The sequence below is a fragment of the Bombyx mori genome, chromosome 11 (genome assembly GCF_030269925.1).
Source record: "Bombyx mori chromosome 11, ASM3026992v2".
Classification (NCBI taxonomy): Eukaryota; Metazoa; Arthropoda; class Insecta; order Lepidoptera; family Bombycidae; genus Bombyx; species Bombyx mori.
In genome coordinates, this window is record NC_085117.1 from 9,748,503 (window position 1) to 9,770,940 (window position 22,438).

General features: G+C 40.6%; 2 protein-coding genes across 16 annotated transcripts in view; one reads left to right on the forward strand and one right to left on the reverse strand.

The window, feature by feature from the left end:
- Nucleotides 1-14,587, forward strand: part of LOC101741882 (supervillin) — a 211,992-nt gene extending 197,405 nt beyond the window's left edge. For all 15 annotated transcript variants that reach the window (XM_062671091.1, XM_062671092.1, XM_062671095.1 and 12 more), the window contains 11 exons: nt 233-396; nt 2,222-2,406; nt 3,075-3,237; nt 3,672-3,826; nt 4,467-4,627; nt 5,333-5,445; nt 5,924-7,593; nt 7,935-8,033; nt 8,754-8,992; nt 11,014-11,172; nt 12,973-14,587. In XM_062671091.1, the coding sequence (XP_062527075.1) occupies nt 233-396; nt 2,222-2,406; nt 3,075-3,237; nt 3,672-3,826; nt 4,467-4,627; nt 5,333-5,445; nt 5,924-7,593; nt 7,935-8,033; nt 8,754-8,992; nt 11,014-11,172; nt 12,973-13,059 (3,195 nt within the window). In that variant the 3' untranslated portion in view covers nt 13,060-14,587. The remainder of the gene's footprint in view (nt 1-232; nt 397-2,221; nt 2,407-3,074; nt 3,238-3,671; nt 3,827-4,466; nt 4,628-5,332; nt 5,446-5,923; nt 7,594-7,934; nt 8,034-8,753; nt 8,993-11,013; nt 11,173-12,972) is intronic.
- Nucleotides 14,588-16,737: 2,150 nt separating this feature from the next.
- LOC101740802 (uncharacterized) lies at nt 16,738-22,090 on the reverse strand. The gene is made up of 3 exons (XM_004931529.5): nt 21,233-22,090; nt 18,390-18,604; nt 16,738-18,276 (listed from the first exon to the last, which is right to left on the reverse strand). The coding sequence occupies exons 1-3, from the start codon at nt 21,237-21,239 to the stop codon at nt 16,879-16,881; spliced, it is 1,620 nt and encodes a 539-aa protein (XP_004931586.1). The 5' UTR covers nt 21,240-22,090; the 3' UTR covers nt 16,738-16,878.
- Nucleotides 22,091-22,438: the final 348 nt, after the last annotated feature.

The following is a 22,438-nucleotide window of genomic DNA, read 5'->3' on the forward strand; positions in this document are numbered from 1 at the left end:
ACAGGCGTAACCCATTATAGTCATTGTGGATAACAAGATATTTTTTAAATGATTTCTTTCTAAATGATGACATAAGTACCCAATACAGGGTTTGTTCGAGGCGAGGACTAAAGCATGCTAGTACGACCTTTTAACCAACAGAAACTATGTGCGAGAAAAACCAACTTCCCCAATGCGTTAGAGCCACGTTCTCGTCAATCTATTAATGAAAAAATATCGGGATTTGTTTCAGGGATGGCGCAAGAGAGTTCCCCAGAACGATGCTACGATGTTCACGGTGGCTGGCCGTCTGGAACGAGACAAGGTCGCTACGACCACACCACCGCTGACTCCTCCGACGATACCATCACCAATGGCAGTCGCATCACCTGGCATACCGCCTCCGAACAAGTTCAGGTACGGAACGTTGATATGAAATTTATTTAGAGTGTCGAATTTGTTCCATATTTTTAAATATAACAGAGTTCCTATAGAATTGAAAACCATTCAGTGAAATTCTGAGACTCGTGTCTATGAAATCAGTTGCTTGCTGATTGGATATCGCATATGAAGATTTTTGAGTGACCAAAAGTCATATTCCCTCCTTTTTCCCCTGCCTAATAGCTGGTAGCCTAAAGGGCTATTGCAGCTACATTCGGGAACTTCCTCCTTACTTTGGCCAACAAAGCTATTTAGTCCTGCTATATTTCCTCATTTTAGAATCAGTAACGGTTATTATATTTTCGGATCGCATTCAGGTTGAAGCTTTTTGAGGGACAGCTAAACTTGTTACAGATCTTGATTGAAAAACAATAGATGACGTTCGATCTTAGTAACTTATAAATGTTGTTAATAAGATTTATAAAATTCTTACAGTACAATATGATATGTATTACCGTTAAAGAGTTAGTTAAGACGTTTAGATTTTGAATTTTGCACGCTATTATAACTTTAATTGTCTTTGCATTAATGTTAATATATTTTTAAAAAATATTAAATTTTTTTCTTCGTTAGACGTTTGGACGAATCTACGAACCTCATGGTTATCTGTAGACATCACAACCACTTTTGGCTGAGCCCTTACTCGTCTACCTGTCCTTGTCAAACTGGAAAGGCCTTCGGGTCACCAGTAAATCCTAAAGAAATATATATTTCAACATGAATTTATTAATTTTTGAGAAATCTAAGCCTTGATTGCATTGTAGACTCTTACTTACTCTTAAAACTGGTAATCGCGATCTCCCGGCGGCAGATAAAAACAAAAATGTAAAACTTGTACGGACAGAAATTAAATTATCCGTCTCGTTGAATTACAAGTCTATTTCAGATTTACGTATTGGTCTATTATAAATTTTGTTTTCGGCATACCAATGATTTCATAACTATGACTAAAGATTCCCGTAATGTGTGGGATGGAATTCAACTCCGTCATTCCCAAATATTAGAAATAGACAAATTCTTCATGTGTCTTTTAGAAATCTAGTACCTGATAAATAATAATAGAATATATAATATATATATATAAAACTGAGCTACCAGCTAAATATTGAGCTATTTAGCTATTTGTTAAACCTATAAAGAAACAAAAGAAGTTTTAAACAGCATATTATGTCCGCATATTTAAAATGTAACTCTGTACTAAGAAAATTTTTATATATCGTAACGACTGGAACGTGCTTTATCACCGATTGTTAAATGACTACTTTCAAATTACATTAAAGATTGTTCTCAATTGCGTAATCTCCGTACTTTTACAAAGTATTGTCACACGTCAGATTTAAATGAAATTTTAAAATGTTTGTGATTACCAAAATGTGTACGCAATATACGGAGGAAAAAACGGTTGTGATTTATATTCATCGTGTGCCGCAATAGTCTGTGATTTATTTGTAATTTATCTGTAATAATTGGGAGGTTTAGCGTCGGTATGCCACCTACCCGGCCGTAAAAATATAACGCCGAGCAACGGGCGGCGGTCAACTAACCCGAACTAGGGCTTCAGTAGCCCAGAGGAACTAAATCGCCTCTGAAATTCTGCTGTGGAAGGACGCGGGAACCCACCACTAGCAATTTTCCCAAGAAAACCTTTACGTATGCGTATGTATTCCGTAAAGGTCACGACCCGCAGCACTAAGGAACACGACGCACGGAGGAGGAGTCTATAATAGTGCGGTACAAGCTACCTCTGGCTGATCCGATAACAGTTTTGCTGAACTTCAGTAATAAAAAAAATCTTATACAGATCTCGCAAACAGCCATCGTCACCAACAAACGGGTTCCCATCTGGCCCGCTCAGGTCGGCCTCGTGCGCTGTAGTCAGTGCTGCAGCCGTTGAACTGAAACCCAAGGAACCGGTGCGAATCGACAGAGAATCCTTCAAGAGGAGTCATTCCGTCAGCGAGAGTATTAGCAGCAGAGCCGAAGAGAGTGAGTGTTTCTTGTTTATCTAATACTTTTATACTGGTGGTAGGACCTCTTGTGAGTGCGCGCGGGTGGGTACCTGCCTATTTCTGCTGTGAAGCAGTAATGCGTTTCGGTTTGAAGGGCGGGGCAAACGTTGTAATTATACTGAGACCTTATAACTTATGTCTCAAGGTGGGTGGCGCATTTACGTTGTAGATGTCTATGGGCTTCAGTAACCACTTAACACCAGGGCTGTGAGCTAGTCCACCCATCTAAGCAATAAAAAAAATTAGATCTTTCTAAACAGTCGCGTATGTTTGCGTCGCTTGATCTTGGCTTAATGTTTTTGCTACCCTTGAGATCTAAAGGGCTATTGCAAATACGCGCGGATCGCTGAGCTCACAGGCTCAACCTGAGAGAATGGCTAACACTAACCCTAACAAGAGCAGTGCTTCGATGAGTCTACCAAAGGAATTACGACCCAATTAGAAGATCCGGTGAGAAACTTAGTGGGTTGTGTATATGGGCTAGGTTGCATGTTTGCATTCGACAAGAACTGGGATCGGTGCTTGAAGTGCTTAAAAGCTCCAAGGGTGGATCGAGGACATGCTTAGGTCGACGCTGGCTTTGCGTTGCGCCCGAGTCGAATATGCAATTAGGAGATGTTATTGCAATATTGATTTCTCTTTCAGAGGATGAATCTCCCGGTGCAGAAAAGTCGGGTTGCCCAGTTAGAGTACCACGGGCAGACGACGAGACCTTCCATGCGTTCTTCGCTCCTCTTCAGCAACAGGAGAAGACCGTTGACGCCGTGGACGTCGATCTAGACGCCATCGATAGCGGCTCAAGGCAATTGTAAGTGTGATACTTAGTTGTACAACGCTTAGTTTGTCTTGCGATTTCGTCTACGTTTAAATCTAAAATATGATAAATGGTAGTCTATAAGTATTTTTTTAGTGGACAAATTAGGTACTTATTCGCTATAAAAATATGTAGACACTGTTTTAACTATAAATAAATCAAACGAATAAACACATATGACCACCAGCGAAGGTGACCATGGCTTAAGCTTGCTGCTGCCACAATTATTCGAGATATTTTATTTGCGGAAGAACATTTCGGGACCACACACAAACATCACCGCGATTGTGTTTATATTGGCAGTTTTGATTTGACGTTCACGATACACATAACTTTTAATCCAATATCATAAGAAACAACTTGGTTTTAATAGCATTAAGTCTACACCTTGCTTTATATGACAGTAATGTTTAATGTTTGTGCCAAAGGTTGGCCAATGAATGGAGTCGTCGTGCCAAACGCGAGCGTCGCCACGCCGCCTCCAGGAACCCGCTGAGGGCGCTCGCCGCGCGCACCGACCTGCGCGACGAGTACGTCCCGCCCCCCTCCACCAATATACGGGAACAGCTTATCAAGGAGAAAGGTACGTTCAATTCTAAACCTTATACGCTATTATTTGCAGCACATTTTGAAAGTGAACATTCATATGTCATTTATCTGATTAATTACGGATATTGACAGTAATCGATTGTTGATAATAGGAAATCAATCATACGTTGGCCAACACACAAATTTAAAATTCCATTCCGAATTCGACAAAGAAAATTCCATTTTGAATTAGGAAGCTAGGGAGGTGGATGTAAGGGAATGGAAAATACGCGTTTTCTCTGATGATTAATTAGGTACTCTTGTCAGTGTCGAGTTAAATGCCTCAATTATAATTTGCATTTTTAAATATATGACATTAGATATCTATTTAAATAGAAATAAATATAAAAATGCAAAGCAGCTTGTTTGTAATCGCCACTTAGAAATAACCAATTATTTTTTAGTTCAAATAAAGTTTTTTAGAAAATAATGTAACGGATTATGTAGCACTACCTTAAAGTTTTGCGTTTTTTTAGTATAATAATTGCTGCTGGACCTATTTTAATGTTAATGACTTTTTTTCATACGTTTGAGTGAATCTATTGTATTGGTGGTATATATGGTAGGTGGCGCACGATTTCTGAATGTTTCTATTTGGTCATAAAGATAACGTTTAATAATAACATAATTTCCAGTGACGGCAAACGTGGGCTTAGCAGCTGAAGCTCTGGCGGCCCTCGCCAGCAAGGAAGACTTCGCCAACGTGGCCCTGCGCAGTGCGGCGTCCGGGCCTGCGCCCCCGCACGGCACCCGCGCGCTCATGCTGCTCCACGTCAAGGGCAGGCGACGGGTGCAGGTACATCTCTCAATCTCATCTCAGTCGATGAAGTTTGCGACACCAATAGGTACTAAGATGGTGAATACATTAAATGAAGCGATCGATTAAAAAAATCGATAAAAAAATCGATATTTCGTCATCAAAAATTCCAATTGTTAGCCCGCAAGAGTAGTTTCCCCCGTCCTGTCTGCTCCTCCCACGAATCGTGACGCAAACAGCTATATATAAAGGTATTTATAACTATATTATAATCATAAGGCTGTTTGTTCATATCACACCGGGCTCACCAGTTTGTAAATCACTCGGTAAACCAACAGACCGAATGTTCTTGCTCGAAATATTTCTCTCTCTGGTGGTAGGACCTTGTAAGTCCGCACAGATAGGTACCACCACCATGTCTATTTCTGCCGTGAAGCACTAATGCGTTTCGGCTTAAAGGGTGGGGCAGCCGTTGTAATTATACTGAGACTTAGAACTTATATTTCAAGGTGTGTGGCGCATTTACGTTGTAGATGTCTATGGGCTCCAGTAACCACAGTAACCACTTAACACCAGGTGGCCTGTGAGCTCGTCCACCCATCTAAGCAATAAAAAAATATATAAACGTTTCCTGTAAACATCGTTAGCGCGATTCAAGCTTATATCAAGTATCTCTTGAGTTCTTTGTTAGCTACCGGTATAATTGTGTATTTATTCAATTAAAAAAATAAGTGTTTCCTTTAGACAAGACTCGTGGAGCCTGTTCACACGAACATCAACCGAGGTGATTGCTTCATACTCATCTCGGCGGACCAGCTGTTCCTCTATATTGGACAATACGCTAACGTCATTGAAAGGTTCGTGTCTTCTTTTAATATCGTCATTCTCCTGCCCTTCTCCCAGTCACCTGGGGTCGGCGCAACATGTTTTCTCCTTCTATACACCTCTATCATACACAATTTCTTCGCTCACTCCCCGCTTACACATATTGTTTTTCGCGCAATCTATCCATTTTTTCTTAGGTCTACTTCTTCTTCTATATCCTTCCACGTTCATAGCTAACACTCTCTTGACACTCTCTTACCTCTTACGTTCATATTTTGATACTTTGTACTAATTAAAGACAACAGTTACTATTTACTAATGAGTCCGGGCGAATCGTGTTAATTAAAAACGATGTATAGAACACGAACAAACAGATTTTTTTTTTTAATATATATGTGTTGCAATCCACAAACCATAGGGGGGATCATATAGGGATCTATCGATGTGACACAAACATACATTAACAACAATATAAATACTATATATTGAAATGAAAATATCCTTTTTCAGAAATCGTAGCATGGACGTTGCTCAGCACATCCTCAACACAAAAGATCTCGGATGCAAGAACGCCGCGAGCATCACGAAAATCGACGAGCAATCGAAGAACTACAACAACAAACATTGGAACCAATTCTGGACACTGCTGGGCGTCACCGAAGACATCGAAGATTACAAACCGGCCGAAACCGGACACCCCGACGAAGACGAAATATTCGAGTCGTGCATCGTCCAGACCAACATGTGCTACGAGGTGCTGGACGACGAGCTGGTGCCGATCAAGGAGTACTGGGGCCAGATGCCGAGGATCGCGATGCTGAACCAATCGAAGGTCATCGTATTCGATTTCGGTTCCGAAATGTACATATGGTACGGCAAGAACGTGCCCCTCGAGAGCAGACGTCGCGCGGCCCAGCTCGCCCAGGAGCTGTACGACGACGGCTACAACTACGAGGAGTGCCACGTCAACCCTCTGAACGCCGCAATGTATCAGGGCGCACGCGAACAGATTGACGCGACCGCCAAAACGTCCAAGACCCGACCCGAGTGGGCGATACTGTCCAAAGTCACCCAACACATGGAAACGATTCTGTTCAAAGAGAAGTTCCTCGACTGGCCAGACTACACCCGAGTAATTCGGGTCAAGACCCAAGAAAACAAAACGAACACCGCCGAAATAACTCCGTGCGATGCCGAGGAGATGTGGTCGAACGAGTACCAGGACCCGGATCTCGTTCTGGAGGGATCTCACCTGGGCCGCGGGACGCATTACTACGACAAAGACAACATGAGACATTACGACATCAGAACTAAGTCCGTTTGCAAGTGGCTCGTGCGGGAATACGATTATCAGAAGGTCGAAAACGAAGCCGAGATTCCGGAGTTCTTCTCCGGGGACAGCTACATCATTCGTTGGGAATACCAGATCACCGTCACCGGCCGAGAGCTGAACGGGAAGCCGTCGAAACACAACGTGACCGGCCGAGACCGATGCGCCTACTTCTGCTGGCAGGGGAAGGACGCGTCTCCCAACGAGAAAGGCGCGGCGGCTCTGCTCACCGTCGAGCTGGACCGCGAGAAGGGGCCGCAAGTCCGTGTCGCCCAAGGCAACGAACCTCCCGCCTTCCTGAACCTGTTCCAAGGGAACTTGGTCATATACCAGGGAAAGCGCGGAGTCGATAAAAGCCGATACAGACTATTTGTGACTCGGGGTAATCTGTCGAACGAAGCGTACCTCCTTCAAGTGCCCTGCTCCGTGCGGCAACTTCGAAGCCGCGGCTCGCTGATTTTGATCGACACGGAGAAGGGCCGGCTGTACATCTGGCACGGAGCGCGCAGCCTCAAGCACACGAAGAACATCGCTATCGAACTCGCCAACAAGCTGATCGCCAGGAAGTCTGATTACTTGTTCGGCGGCGAGCTGGAGATCAGCGAGGTGAAGGAAGGCGATGAGCCCAAGGAGGTGCTGGAGGGTCTGGGCGTCTCCAACAAGCAGTACTACAACTCGGTGCTGAGCGGCGGGCGGGAGGCGGGCGGTGACGTCACGCCGCGCCTGTTCCACTTCACGGACGCGAGCGGACAGTTCGAGGCTAACGAGGTGTTGTCTCCGCTGCGGCACGAGCAGCTGGTGACACCCTTCCCTTTTGAGCAAAAGGAGTTGTATTCCGCTTCGCAACCTGGTAACTATTGTTCTGATCACATCACATTATGTTTGTCCGGATTACTGCCAGCCACTAGCCACACTTATTACCGGTGGTAGGACCTCTTGTGAGTCCGCACGGGTAGGTACCACCACCCTGCCTATTTCTGCCGTGAAACAGTAATGCGTTTCGGCTTGAAGGGTGGGGCAGCCGTTGTAACTATACTGAGACCTTAGAACTTATATCTCTAGGTAGGTGACGCCATTTACGATCAGGTGGGCCTTGAGCTCGTCCACCCAACTAAGCAATAAAAAAAACCACGTTGTGTACATTCGGTGTTCACTCCAAGTCCTAAAGTTCGTTATTATTATTATTGGCAGCTCTGTTCCTGTTGGACGACGGTCTTCACGTGTGGCTGTGGCAGGGATGGTGGCCTCGCGGCGAAGACGGTGAACTTGAACCCGCAGAGATTAACAACGGTAAGACGAACATGATCTCCACAAGATATTCAATTGTTATTTCTATCGTTCGATTTGACGTCACGACGACTCTAACACAATATAAATAAATAATAGTTTAAAAAAAAGCTAAAAACACTCTTATAAAGAAAATCCAACTAAAAAATAGAAAATAAATTTATTAAAAAACTAGCGGCCCGCCTCGGTTTCGCTTGGGTAGGTAAAGAATTTTAGGTAATTTTTTTACACATTGGGTTACATTATTCGAGTTTCAGTAAGGATCCCTATATATTTTTTTAATATTATAAATATAGCCTATGTCACCCGCGGATAGCGTAGCTTTCCAACAGTGAAAGAATTTTTCAAATCGATTCAGTAGTTTCGGGGCCTATTCAATACAAACAAACAAACAAATCTTTCCTCTTTATAATATTAGTATAGAAAACTTATGTTTTCATAAATTATTCGTTACTGTACATTTAGGCAAATACAACAGTTTCCAATTTGATAAGCGAAAAAAGGGAGACGCTCAAATAAATTTATTGTTTTGACTGCCGAAATTAAATAACGGGTCTAACTGTTTAAAACATTGAATTGTCATCGGTCCTTGATAAGTAAATTTTGACTTAATCCGACCTTTTGAAGGGGGTCAAAATAATGTTCAAATATTCCGTTACATACCAACATACGTATGAAGCTAATAAAGGCGTATTAAAAATGTTGCTTGTTTATCAATTCCAGGTGTGGGAGCGTTCGCAGGTCGGTGGCAGGCCGTGCGCGGCGCCGCCCTCCGCACCGCCGCCGCGTACTGCCGCCGCCCCGCGCCCCTCCCCGCGTCTGCCGCCGCATCCCCCGCCGCGCCCCCCACCGCGCCCGCCGCCGAGCTGCGCGTGGTCGCGGCCGGGCTGGAGCCGCAGGCCTTCACCGACCTTTTCGACACCTGGGAGCATCACGACGAGGCCGCCGACGCTAACATTGCTGTGAGTTCTATTCTCTGCAATAAACTTTCGGTGTGGGTTAACATTGTAATTGTCTATATTAAGATTGATACGGTAAAAGGCAACGTTCCACTAACGAATATGGATGTTATTTATAAAACACGGTGGACATAAACTTCAAACTATATAAATAATTATCAATTTTAATAAAGTATCATCATGAATTGTGATCGTGTTTAAAATACACTATAGAAATTTTCTGAAGCTAATAAATGTACGTATATTCGATAGTACATTGCTGGATACTAGCACGTCATAGCAAACTGTAAAGTGCCGGGCAGTAATGGACAGGACACCGCAATGGAATTGGTTCTGCGACGTGTCGTTTACATGAGCTGTTAAGGATTAATTATGTGCTTGTAATATATCACGAAATCTAAGATACTGATCACAATATGATGAGACAAGTTAATAGTGTAAAAAAAGGATACACAGTAGAAACGAAATGCGGTCTTATTGCTAACAGATCATTATTAGATAATCGGCGAGGGAAAAAACATGAACGGAGTACATATGTATCTTACAATATTAATAAAAATCATCTTTCACAGTAAAAATAGGTATATACGAAAACCCTACAACATAATATACATATTCCATATGTATGGGTACCTGCACACACATATTCATATATGTATATAAGATTAAAAATAAATAAAATATCTTTAAGTGTAAAATAAAGTGTAAATTTATCACATAATAATATAAGACGCATCATCATTGTGTATATACGATTTAATGCTTTGAAAACCTATTATTTATTGTTTTGATTGGTGTTGGTCGATACTGTATAATGCTTTCTTCTTCTTTATTTTTTGGCTCCGGTACGGTTTGTGCATTAGCCAGCGTCAAGTAATAAGATTTTTATAATTCGCCCTTTTAATTATTTACAGTTTATGAATAATTAAATTCGAAGGAAACTAATCGCAACATAACATAAATGATTGAAAACTAATTAAATTTATAAATGAGATGACATGTGATCAAATATAATCTCAGTAAAATGGTGGTCATTTACTGAGAATTTTTCAGTAACCTTTTTGGAGGACCCAAGAAGCTACGTCCAGCAGCTTTGCTTCATTTTTCCACAATTGTGCACTTTCACAAATACTAAACCACCGTTATTATGCATTTAAACACTAAATAGACAAAATAAAACAAATCACACAACTTCACTCATCGCTATCCCGCCAAAAAGTCCAATGCTTTCTTCAGTTTTGCATAAACAAATTTTGATAAAAACCTGCGTTTCTTTGTATCTAAAAACGAAACCTACTTTTTTATTTAAAAAAGGAAAGACTTGTAAGCTTTGTGAAATAACTTGCACTGAACATATAAAATACTAGCCATACTCGCCCGCTTCTCATTTATTGTCATTATTATTCTGGAGTCCAACACTCATATAAATATTAGCCTATCCATTAAGTACATGTATTTTCTACATGGATACCAAGTTTCAAGTCAATCGGATGCATGGTTCAGTAGGTATAACGGAACATCCGTAAAAACCACTGTATATTTTGGGAACGAAGTTCCTTATGGGACGATGCGGAGGGGTACCCTAACCGGGAAAAAACGTCCGTAACGTAAGATTTTTATTAGTAATGCACACAGTGTACGACTTAACGTTGTAATAACGTACAAATTATTAATGCACACAGTGTACGACTTAACTTTGTAATAACGTACAAAAAATAACATATTTTTTATCATTCATTGACCACGATCTCAGAGCGTTCGTTTGCGCAATACACTAACTCTTATGCAAAAAAGTGTACCACAATAAGTTTGCACGTTACCGAATGACCGTGGGTTGTTGCAAATCCTCCAGTTTTATTTTCTTTTCTTTATACCTCGAATAGAACTTAAAATTAATATTTTTTTATCCGTTCCTATCCGGTATCCCACGACACCACACATCTTTTATATATTAGTATAGATTTTAAGGAAATGCACATTGTAAAAAAAGCGCACATCGGTAAAGGGGCACCTGTACATTGCAGCACGGGTTCAAGGCGGGGGAGGTACTGTGCGGGGTGCGGGAGCTGACGCGCCTGTCGAGCCGCGCCGAGTTGCCGCTGGCCGCGCTGCAGCGCCGCCCGCTGCCCGACCACGTCGACCCGCACCACCTCGAGCGGCACCTCTCGGCGCACGACTTTACGGTAACCTTGCGCTCGATGAAGTGCTGATAGCTCGCTCGTCGTTTCGTACACGTTTTTTTTTTGTCACTCCGTTAACGGACATTTGGCAAGTCGTCTTTTTAGTCGGTCGTTGTGATTCTTGAAAAAATGGCGACTGGCGATAGCTCGTTCGTTTCGTACACGTTTTTGATGTGAAACTTCTTTAGAATCGTTGTGATTTCAAACTCGATGAAACGAAAAAATAAGTCCATAGAGACACAAACACATTAATGTATAGGATTCAGCCGGCGAGAGAACGAGATAGAACACTTTAGATGCTCTCGGTCTCCTCTTTGTACGACTCTTCGTAGCATCCCCACTATCGTCTACTAAACATTGTCCATATGTATGCTCCTGTGTAGTGGGATAGTCAGTATAAAATATGTATATATATCTATATCTTATTTATAAGTTTCACTTCTACCGTGTGTGACTTCCTCACATACACATCCTTTTTTTTTGTCGATCCGACCTTTCGCAACACGTCCTTTTAGTCGTCGTGATTCTAGAAATAATGACGACTGGCGATAACTCGCTAGTTTCGGTTCGCGTTTTTTTGTCGACATGTTAACGGATCTTTGGCAACTCGTCCTTTTAGCTGGTCGTTGTGATTCTAGAAAAATTATAGGTTCTATCTGGAAATGATGTCAATTGTTCACTGTAATAAGTCAGTCTTACACGTTCACTTTTCAAGAAACAAAAACGAAATAGATTTATGAAATGAAACAATTAAACGCTATGAACCCCTAAATAGTTAATGTTGCATATTTAAGTAACTTATTGTGTTGGTCCGAACAAGAATGGGAGTGTGAACTGATGTATTTGAATACGTAAGTTAATCAAACACCAAATGTCAGTCCAAGCTGTAGAGTATTAAACGGTAGACACCAGCTTGGCTCTGCCCCTGGTATTGCTGGCGTCCATGAGCGACGGTAACCACTCACCATCAGGTAGGCCGTATGCCTATAGGGCAATAAAAAAAAAGCTTGTCTCAATGTCATCCTCATTAACAGCCTATTTTACTCCACTGTTGGACGTAGGTAGGCCTTCGTTCCTCCACCTTGTTTGTTACTGGGCTTCCTACACTACGTTTACCCCGATCCGCAGTCTCCAGTCCAGAATTCGTCTACCCCAAAGTTTATCGGTTCTGCGACAGATATGACCACTCATTGCCACTTCAGTTTGCTTCCGTTGAGTTATGTCGGCAACTTTCACTCATATGCGATTGACTTCGTTTCGTTTACGATCTCTCAGAAAAACACCGAGTATCGGAACAGCTCTGCCCTAAGTGTCAAAGTATCGGCTAAATAGGTTATGACGGCTAGGATGCACTGGTTGCAGACTTTTGTCGTTAGGTTTTGCGGAATGGAGGACGAGAAAATTCGACGAAGCTTACCAAAAGCTGCCCAGCCCCATTGAATACTTCTAGTACCTTCACTCTCATAATTGTTTTTATCCAATAGTAGCGTCTGCCCTCAGTAATACTTTTCGATAACTTCGAGCGTGAAACTAATGTACCAATGTGTCTAAAGTGTACCTTAAAGTGTAGTGTAAATAAAAACTTACACTAATTTAGTTGTTACTCAAGTTGGGATTTTCTTGTGAATGACACAGACACACGTAAAAACTACAACAAATCTTAATTATCAACTGTGAAATATGTTTAAAATTGACCAAGACTAGAATCTAACACGAGCGACATGGTACAGTCGTTAGATTAATAATTAAGCTAACGTTAAATGACGAAATTAACAAAAGTTTTTTTTTATTCGATAATTGCAGGAGGCCTTTGGTATGACTCAAGAAGAATTCGCGGTTCTGCCGGCCTGGAAACAGACTAACATGAAGAAAGATCTCGGACTGTTTTGATCGATCAGCCTTTTTGCACTTGTTGGATCTGTACACTGCGCGTCCGGTGCGACCGATCGCGACGCGAGACGCGGGATCGAGGTCGATGATACATTTCTATCGATAGTCGAAGCCCGACTCTAATCGACAACATTCTTGCTGTGAGATATCGATAAGTGTTCAGTAGTATTGAGAAATGCCGTGTCGATGTTGTTTGTTCGCGTTTCGTGTAAGTCCCGATAGACGCGCGAGACACAATGAATGTCTCCCGATTAGATTAGTATTTTGTAAATCAGCAGCTGTTTCGTACTTTTTTACCGAGAATGTCAATGGATTTGATGTAACTAATAATTTTAAGGGCACGCTTTAAATCTATAGTTAATCGAATGGAACAATCGTTTTCTACTAACTAACGTTATGTACCTAACTATGTATTCGCTCTCGTGATATTATCATATAGCCGCGGTAAGGACTAGGCGATGTAGCCGTTTAATGCGGATTTGTTCGTTGGAATTGTGTCTTTGGTAAATATAATATTATCGATAATGTGATATCCACGACTTTGCTTGTTTTGTATATAATTGTTTTTATATTTATTCCTTACAACCCTATTCTGTCTGTATAATTTTATATGCACATTATTATGATTTTGAAAATTTTGTAAAGTACTTTAGTAGATGTTTTTTTAATCGGAGTTTTTAGTCGAACGTGGATGTGACATATCGATAGGTTATCGATATCGATAAATAGAGATATTTTTTGATACGACCGTCAGGTGTTGTCGAGTAGCGTCAAACACCAAATAGGGTTGTCTCGCTACGTCCGTCGACAACACCCGCCGAGTAATGTTCAAACTATAATTATTTGTTTATTATCCTAGTTATACAAACATATAATTTACTTATTGCTCGCTTTAGTCGGTAGGAGTTGTATGCGACTGTCGTTACGTCATGCACAAATTGGAAACGCTAAAACGACGTTATTTAGTCGCACGTTTTACATAAAATAATAATGTAATATTTTTAACACATCACATATCTACTCATTGCTACTATTTATATAAACTGTGCGTTAGGTAGACCACGGTGTATTTGATATATGGCACTGTTTGCCGAGTATGCCTTAGGTTAACTTAGCTATCTTTTTTTTTTTATATATCCTCATCGATTGACATAATACTGCTGACTTTTTTTTTTCTAAATTATACGGTATGACAGTTTCTATTTAAAAAAATAATAATAATGGTAAATAATTAAAACTGTGCTCCGCTCGTACTCCTTTTTTTTGTATTTGTATTTTTAATACTTCATTACTACTATATGCTCTGTTTTCAATATTATCGATGAGTAGAGTTCGCTAACACACAATGAAATAGTTTTGTATCTTCAAAGCCCCTCATTGCATTTAGGGTCGGCAGAAGGCGGCCGTCAGACATCTCTCAAGTCCGGTTAACGTTTTGCTTCGGTTGTGTTACTTATATACTTATGATTATTATTGTATTTGAGATTTATTTTGTATAATAATGATGTAATAAATTGCTAAAAAAATGTTTTCGTCGTTTTTTTTCATTAATGACCTATATATAGAAACAGAAGGTTTAATTATGTGTTCGTCCTCGGTGTTTTTTTTTTAATTGTCATTGTAGGTAGACGAGCATACGGTCAATCTGATGGTAAGTGGTTACCGTCGCCCATGGACTTCAGCAATACCAGGGGCAGAGCCAAGCCGCTGCCTACCGTTAAGTACTCTCCACAAGCCTCGTTTGAGGAAGGACATGTGGAAGAAGGACAGCTCATTCCAAAGCTGTATGGTACGTGGTAAAAAAGGTTTCTGGAAGCGCAGTGTGGACTAACGCTGTGACTCCAGGAAATATGAATGAACTCTACTCCAGTGGCGGGCGGTGCGATGGTAAAAACGAGATGATGGAATCATCTCAAACAATTCCTCCCTGTGTGTTCGTAATTCATCCGACTGTAATGAAGCTTGATAAAATTCTTTCAGTAAAGGTCTCTCATGGCATTAAGTGGGGTGCGACCGTGTTTTATTTATACAAATGCCGTAATAAGAAAAAGAATAGACTACTAAAACCGAGTGCATCGTGATGATAACTAAACGTATAGGTTAAGGAATGAAAATGTAAGTGAAGGTTATGGTTGAGACTGAGAAATGATGCTCTGTCTTTGTCTTGCAAAGCAGGGTTAATGTGAAATTCGTATGCAGAACGTAATGGTGGGCGAAAAACTTTGATTCTCTGGTTAGTATGAAGACGAAACGCTTTTTTATTTTTCGTTTATGAACTACGCTGAATAGTACATCAGCTTTTCGAACTTTCTATCTCACTAGTCGATCCGTACCATATATAAATAATTACTTGTTTCATACCCACATTTTGCTGCTCGGCTAGACCCAAAAGACCTGAATTTCCTCCAAAAACTTAACCGCATAAGAATCGCCGAGCACATACTAGAACGAATAAATGTCGACCCAACATTCATTAAACCCATTGTTATTGGTGACGAGACGTGGGGTTACGTGTTTGACATGCAAACAAGCTTCAAAATGGTGCCTTCCTACTTAAACAAAACTGAAAAACCATGCCAAGTCATTTTGACTTTTTTCTTTGACTATCGTAATATTGGGCACTCTGAATTCTTTCCGGAACGTAAAACGATAAATAAATAATATTAATCGAGCGATAGTTGCGGAAAGCAAATTCAATGAAAAAGACCAGATTTATGGAAAAAAATCTTGGATTTTGTATTCCGTCTTCAAATCAAGCCATCATTGTGATTGAAATTTTAAACCAAAAACTCAACAATATGTGCACGCACATAAAGGAGCATTCGCAGTATGAACAGAACTCAATAGTGGAAAAAGCGTTTAAAAAATTGTTTTGATGAATAGATTATATTAATTATTCGTTTCTAATGGAGCATACTTAAAATAAATTTGCATAGATAGCTTTTTTGATCCTTTTCCCGTGCTGTCTTGACAGAGTAAACTCTGTATATTTGTTTGGTGTATTGTTTATTTTAAATGTCTATCGTGAGCTAACATAACATCAGAATTACCCAAAGGTACAATAGGTAGCGCACCCATCGCCTATTTTATATATTCTTTAACCAGTGTGCGTGTTGAAACAGCGCCCCTAGCGGCAATCTGTTCCAACTCCATGCAAATTTGAGTTAACTTTTACGCGATCGAGAAGCGTAACTCGCACTAAGCACCCAGAATTTACTTGAAGCTATAAGCACCTTGTAAAAGTTACGTAATACCTGTCACCGACAAATGTTAGAAATGACAATTATCGAGTAGTTGAGCAACGTCAACGAATTGTTTGAGATAATACCGTCATCTCGTTTTTACCATCGCACCGCTCGCGACCGGAGTAGAGTTCATCCATACTACCTGGAGCCACTGCGGTCATCCACAGTGCGTTTCCAGAGGTCTTTTTTGCCACGTACCATCCGGCTATGGAATGAGCTCCCCTCCACGTTGTTTCCCGAGCGCTATGACATGTCTTTCTTCAAACGAGGCTTGTGGAGAGTATTAAGCGGTAGGCCGCGGCTTGGCTCTGCCCCTGGAATTGCTGAAGTCCATGGGTGACGGTAACCACTCACCATCAGGTGGGCCGTGCGCTCGTCTGCCTACAAGGGCAATAAAAAAAAGTCATGTCCTTAGGACAAAATAAATAGTATATACGTACTGATTACAGTATATTTACAAAATTGCACAAAGTGATCCTAACATCTAAATTAATAAATTAAATTAATTACTTATTCACTCAGCAAATCAAGTTGGCATTCCTACTGGAACTGCTTTTGACTGCTATATTCCGGTTCAAGCGAAAAATTTAAAAAACCTCTTAATGAAGCTCTTTTCTTTTAATTCTTCCTCTTCGGCTTCAAGTTCTTCCTCTGCGTCTTCAATCTCTTCTTGATCATCATCATCGTTTTCTGTTTCTTCTTGCCTCAATGATCTCTTAGAGCGCTTTTCAACTTCTTCCTCGTCCTCGTCATTGACATCATCCTCATTATCATCATCATCCTCATCCTCATCGTCATCATTATCCTCAGTTTCTTCTTGCCTCAATGATCTCTTAGAGCGCTTTTCAACTTCTTCCTCGTCCTCGGCTTCGACATCATCCTCATCATCATCATCATCCTCATCGTTATCATTATCTTCAGTTTCTTCTTGCCTCAATGATCTCTTAGAGCGCTTTTCAACTTCTTCCTCGTCCTCGTCTTCGACACCATCCTCGTCATCATAATCGTCGTCATCATTAACCTCAGTTTCTTCTTGTTTCAATGATCTCTTAGAGCGCTTTTCAACTTCTTCCTCATCCTCGTCCTCATCATCCTCATCGTCATCATCACCCTCGGTTTCTTCTTGTCTCGATGATCTCTTCGAGCGCTTTTCAGCTTCTTCCTCTTCCTCATCCTCGTCTTCATCCTCCTCATCATCATCATCATCATCATCCTCAGTTTCTTCTTGTTTCAATGATCTCTTCGAGCGCTTTTCAACTTCTTCCTCGTCCTCATCTCCCTCCTCATCATCATCATCATCATCATCCTCGGTTTCTTCTTGTTTCAATGATCTCTTCGAGCGCTTTTCAACTTCTTCCTCGTCCTCATCTTCCTCCTCATCATCATCATCATCATCATCCTCGGTTTCTTCTTGTTTCAATGATCTCTTAGAGCGCTTTTCAACTTCTTCCTCATCCTCGTCCTCATCCTCATCATCCTCATTCTCATCATCACCCTCAGTTTCTTCTTGTCTCAATGATCTCTTCGAGCGTTTTTCAGCTTCTTCCTCTTCCTCATTCTCGTCGTCATCCTCCTCATTGTCATCATTATCATTTTCCACAGTATCAGTGCCTTCTTCGTCTTCATCGTCTTGATCGTCTTCTTGTTCAACTTCTTCCTGTCTTACGCGAGAAGATTTAACAAAACGCCAAACGGCATCCTCCTGCCATTCTTCTCCGGACCCTTCATCGTTTTCAGCAACTTCATCACTAGGCTGCGCTGGTTCTTCTACTTGGTTCTCCTCAGAATCAATGGGTTCGAGTTCGGGTTCAGATTCTGGCTCAGGCTCTTGTTCTGGTTCTATCTCCGGTTCTGGTTCCGGCTCAGGTTCAGGCTCGGGTTCTGGTTCGGGTTCAGGTTCAGGTTCCGGCTCTGGTTCTGGTTCTGGTTCAACTTTTGCACAGCGCTCTGGTAGGTCCGACCAGTCGCAAACCTATAAAGTAATAACCAGGTCTATTACACCGCCGCTTCGATCTCAAAATTATTTGTTTTCTAAAACCAAAACTCTAAAAACAATTAATTTTAATAAAAGTCAAAATAACAAACCTGTTCTGCCTCGTTAAACCATGTCTCTTCTGGACATCGCATAAGATATGAGCGGCCAGCATAGCACTGGAAGTAGTGGAAACAATCTTCAATGCTGGCTATCCTCAGGAAGTTCTCCTGGCCAATGCACAGCGTCTCCGGGTTCTGTCTCAAGTTTATTGAGAATGCGGAGGCCCCGACCAGCGCCGCCGCGCAACACAGGAGCCACAAGGCTTCTGGAATCAATACAAAATAATATATTGACGTACATAATTGTATGTCAAAAAGCGTGCTTTCTATGATCTTAAGTAGGTAATTCTCGTGTCCATTATCCATTATCGTAAACCGTCAACGATTATAGTATTTCCTTTTTAATATAGTTTTTCATACGTTAATAAGGTCATAAAGTTATGATATGATCTGCAAGCGAAGTAAGTCGTCCTTTCATAACAAGGTGACAATACTCCACAAAACTTGCATACATTCCGTCATGACCTATGCAAGTGTAGTGTTCGTTCACGCGATCCGTACACACATTAACTCTCTCCAGGTCATCCAATCCCGTTTCTGCAGAATAGCCGTTGGAACACCGTCGTATGTGAGGAATGGACATCTTAACGTCGACTTAAATCTAGTAACGATACTTAGGTATCTTAAGGAAGCGTCAGAATGCTATTTTGACAAAGTTGCACGACTCGAAAACCCTCTTATCGTGGCTGCCGTTAATTACTTATCCGACCGCGACGAGGCTACGCAAAGCCGTCGTCGGCCAAAACATGTCTTGTTGGATGCCCCGGGTTCACTCTCGGTGCTTTTAGGACCCCCAAGCACGGGTCAACGTCCTCGTCCAGCTCGTCGATAACGATGAAGAGATCGGCGTGCGAACTAGCCCATAGTCACAACCTACCTAGTTTCTCGCCGGATCTTCTCAGTGGGTCGTGATTCCGATCCGCTAGTAGATTCAACGAAGCACTGTTCTTGCTAGGGTTAGTGTAAGCAAGTAACTCAAGTTGAGCCCGTGAGCTCACCTACCGGTCTGCGTTCGTAGCCACTTAGGCTACGAACGATTAGGTAGAGTAAGAAAAAAAAGTTACGATCTTAGGTACATTAGGACAGGTTATCTTTTTTTTTTTTTTTTTAATATTACAATTTCATGTAAACATTTTGTAAATGCCTCACCTATCGACGAATGCTTCTATTAATTATACTGGGTGTTAGGTCCGCTTCCGAAAAGGAAGACAGACAATAGTACTTCCATAAAATAAAGTAAAGGTCATAATAATAGGTATTTTTCAAGGGGCCTTAAAAACAAACCAAGTGTTTTTTTTTTTTTTTAATACACCTCACGAAGAGAAAATAAATCAGTTTATTGTTCTTCCTGTAAAGTGTATAGTCAGATAGGAGGTGTCAGAAGTTCACTGACGATCTACAAGTTTTTGGATATTCGTACGCAAATTCCCGTAAATAGTAAAACAAGACCGACATAGAGAGAGAGAGAGAAAGAGATGAAGTCGTATGGAAAGTGCATAACCGTTTTTCCGTATGTGACGGTTTCTATTATTCAACCCTTACTGTACCCTGACGTAAAAAAATAGTTTTAAAAAGAAAAGACAAAAATTTTTTTTTATCTGAATTATCCTTTTACCGTTATTTTTTTCACATTGTCATTTATATTATACTGGGAATAGTTACTTTTGCATAACGCAAAATTTTACTCGTCTCTTCATTTAGGTAGAAAGTGAAAATATTTTGAATAATAGAAGGTTAGGGAGCTATTTAGGAAACCAAAATCGCGCTTTTTAACCGACTTCAATTATGTTATGAATTCGACCATAATTTTTTTATCTATGTATGTTCACCGATTTCTCGAGAATGCTTGAACCGATTCTAATATTTTTTTATTTTTTTTATTGCCCTTGTAGGCAGACGAGCATACGGCCCTTCTGATGGTGAGTGGTTACCGTGGCCCATGGACTTTAGCAATTCTAGGGGCAGAGCCAAGCCGCTGCCTACCGCTAATTCTTTTATCTTTGATTCTGATAATTCTTTTATCTTTTTTTTGTTCCAAAGGGTAGACTTCCCGAATGGTCCTGCTTACATCAAGATCTGATGATGGGATCTTGGAGAAACTCAGAAAAATCTACAATTGTCAAAGCCTATCTTGAAGTGATTTGGGTGTTTCAATGTTGTAATGATTAACGTATTTATTTGGATAGGGATTAATATCACTTTTATAAAACACCTTCACAAATATTGCTTTATTTTAGAACAAATTTGATTAGCATAAAAACGTTATAGTGAGCCAACCTTAACATATAGACATAGGCGGTCGAGGACTTTTTTTTAGATCTTTTAAAGGGAAACAATTTTCTCATACATTACTTTAGCGAAACTTTAACCGTTTCCGCAGCGCACGCAGTGAAAGCTCTCAAAAGAGAAAAAAACCCGATTTTGAAACATTATCTATTGGTGCTCGGCTTGCATTGGTCTTAGCGTGACGTTATATAGCCTATATATAGCCTTCTTCGATAAATGGGCTATCTATCAATTAAAGAATTTTTCAAATCGGACCAGTAGCTCCTGAGATTAGCGCGTTCAAACAAATAAACAAACTCTTCAGCTTTATAATATTAGTATAGATTAGGAAGTTAAAAAAGCTAGCTGCGTATCATAATGATCATATTTTATATTTTAATTTCGAATAAGTTACGTCTAAAGTTATGTAACATGCAAACAACGGAAACTTTGTCAGGTGTTTTTGAATTTACATAACTTTTAAGTAACTATGATCAAATGCTTATACAAGTACGGTAATTTAGTTTAATTTAACGAAGCCGTTAATTACTGAGAATATTAAAACTTACTGTTCATGTTGACCGCTACCAAAAATGCGTCCGATGCGATCTACTCAGAAAATAAAACAGAAATTGGTAAAACCATCAATTTTATCGAGAGCACCGTATCTCGAAGACGTGATAACGTCAGGAATTATGTAGGCAGATAGATACACGGGAGATATTGTCGATCGACAGCTCCTTATCAAACATTAAGGTCCGTTTCCGTAAAGGCTATTTGTTTTACCGTGACAAAGTATTTTATTTTTTAAACTACAAAGTTTGGCGTTAGGCGACACGAGACTGGATATAGCTTAAAATGTGAATTAATACGAGAAAGCCCAATAGGCCCAAACGTTGGTCCGACCAGATCTCCGGGCAAACCAGCGGATCACCTTAGCGCTGCATTACACCAGGCAATTGACCGGAGCCGATGGAAGCTGGCGGTCGACAAGCTGAAACGGAGTCACGATCCTCAGTAATGAGCGAGCGTTGGAGAAGAAGAAAGAATACGAGAATATCAAAAAAAATATTGTAAAGGTGGTAAAAGTATTAATCTGGAACGACTAAAAGTGATATTTCTGGAGAACGATTGTTAGGAGAGTGAACCCAATCAGCAATAAGAAAATTCTGCTAGTGTTAGCAAATTCTGTCAGGTTACCTACCTGTGCGAGCGTAGCCCCTTGAGCTATTTACGAATAGGAAAGAAAAAAAAAAATCTGGAAGAATAAAATAACGATAATAACTGGTTTCTGTTTTCACAATACTATTTATTTTCAAAGAAATGCTTTAGTGAAACCGTCCCTAGAATCCGTTTCAGCGGTCAGTCGCAATTCAGATAATCGATATGTCCTTGCACACAAGTATCACTCGCGAATACTCTGGCATTTACTAGAGAGTTTACTGATATTATCGTCAATTGTAGGAAATCACGCGACCCAACGGCTTCTATCAGTCAATTCTGTTACTGGAATATTTGAGTGAGATTAAAATTCCGTCCATAATACACCCAGACTTACATAATAATCTTATTACGGATGATGCCCCGTCGCATGTTATCTGCAGTTTTGTCGAAGTCTCAAATTTGTCATTGCATTGAAAGATGTCGTGTCAGGGTTTCCAATGTAATGGATTTACATATAGAGGGGACATTGTTACTCTCATTTTTGTTATCGAAGGAAGACCTTCTACACTAGAAGAGATAATTTTGCTACACTATAAAAATATTTTTTTTAG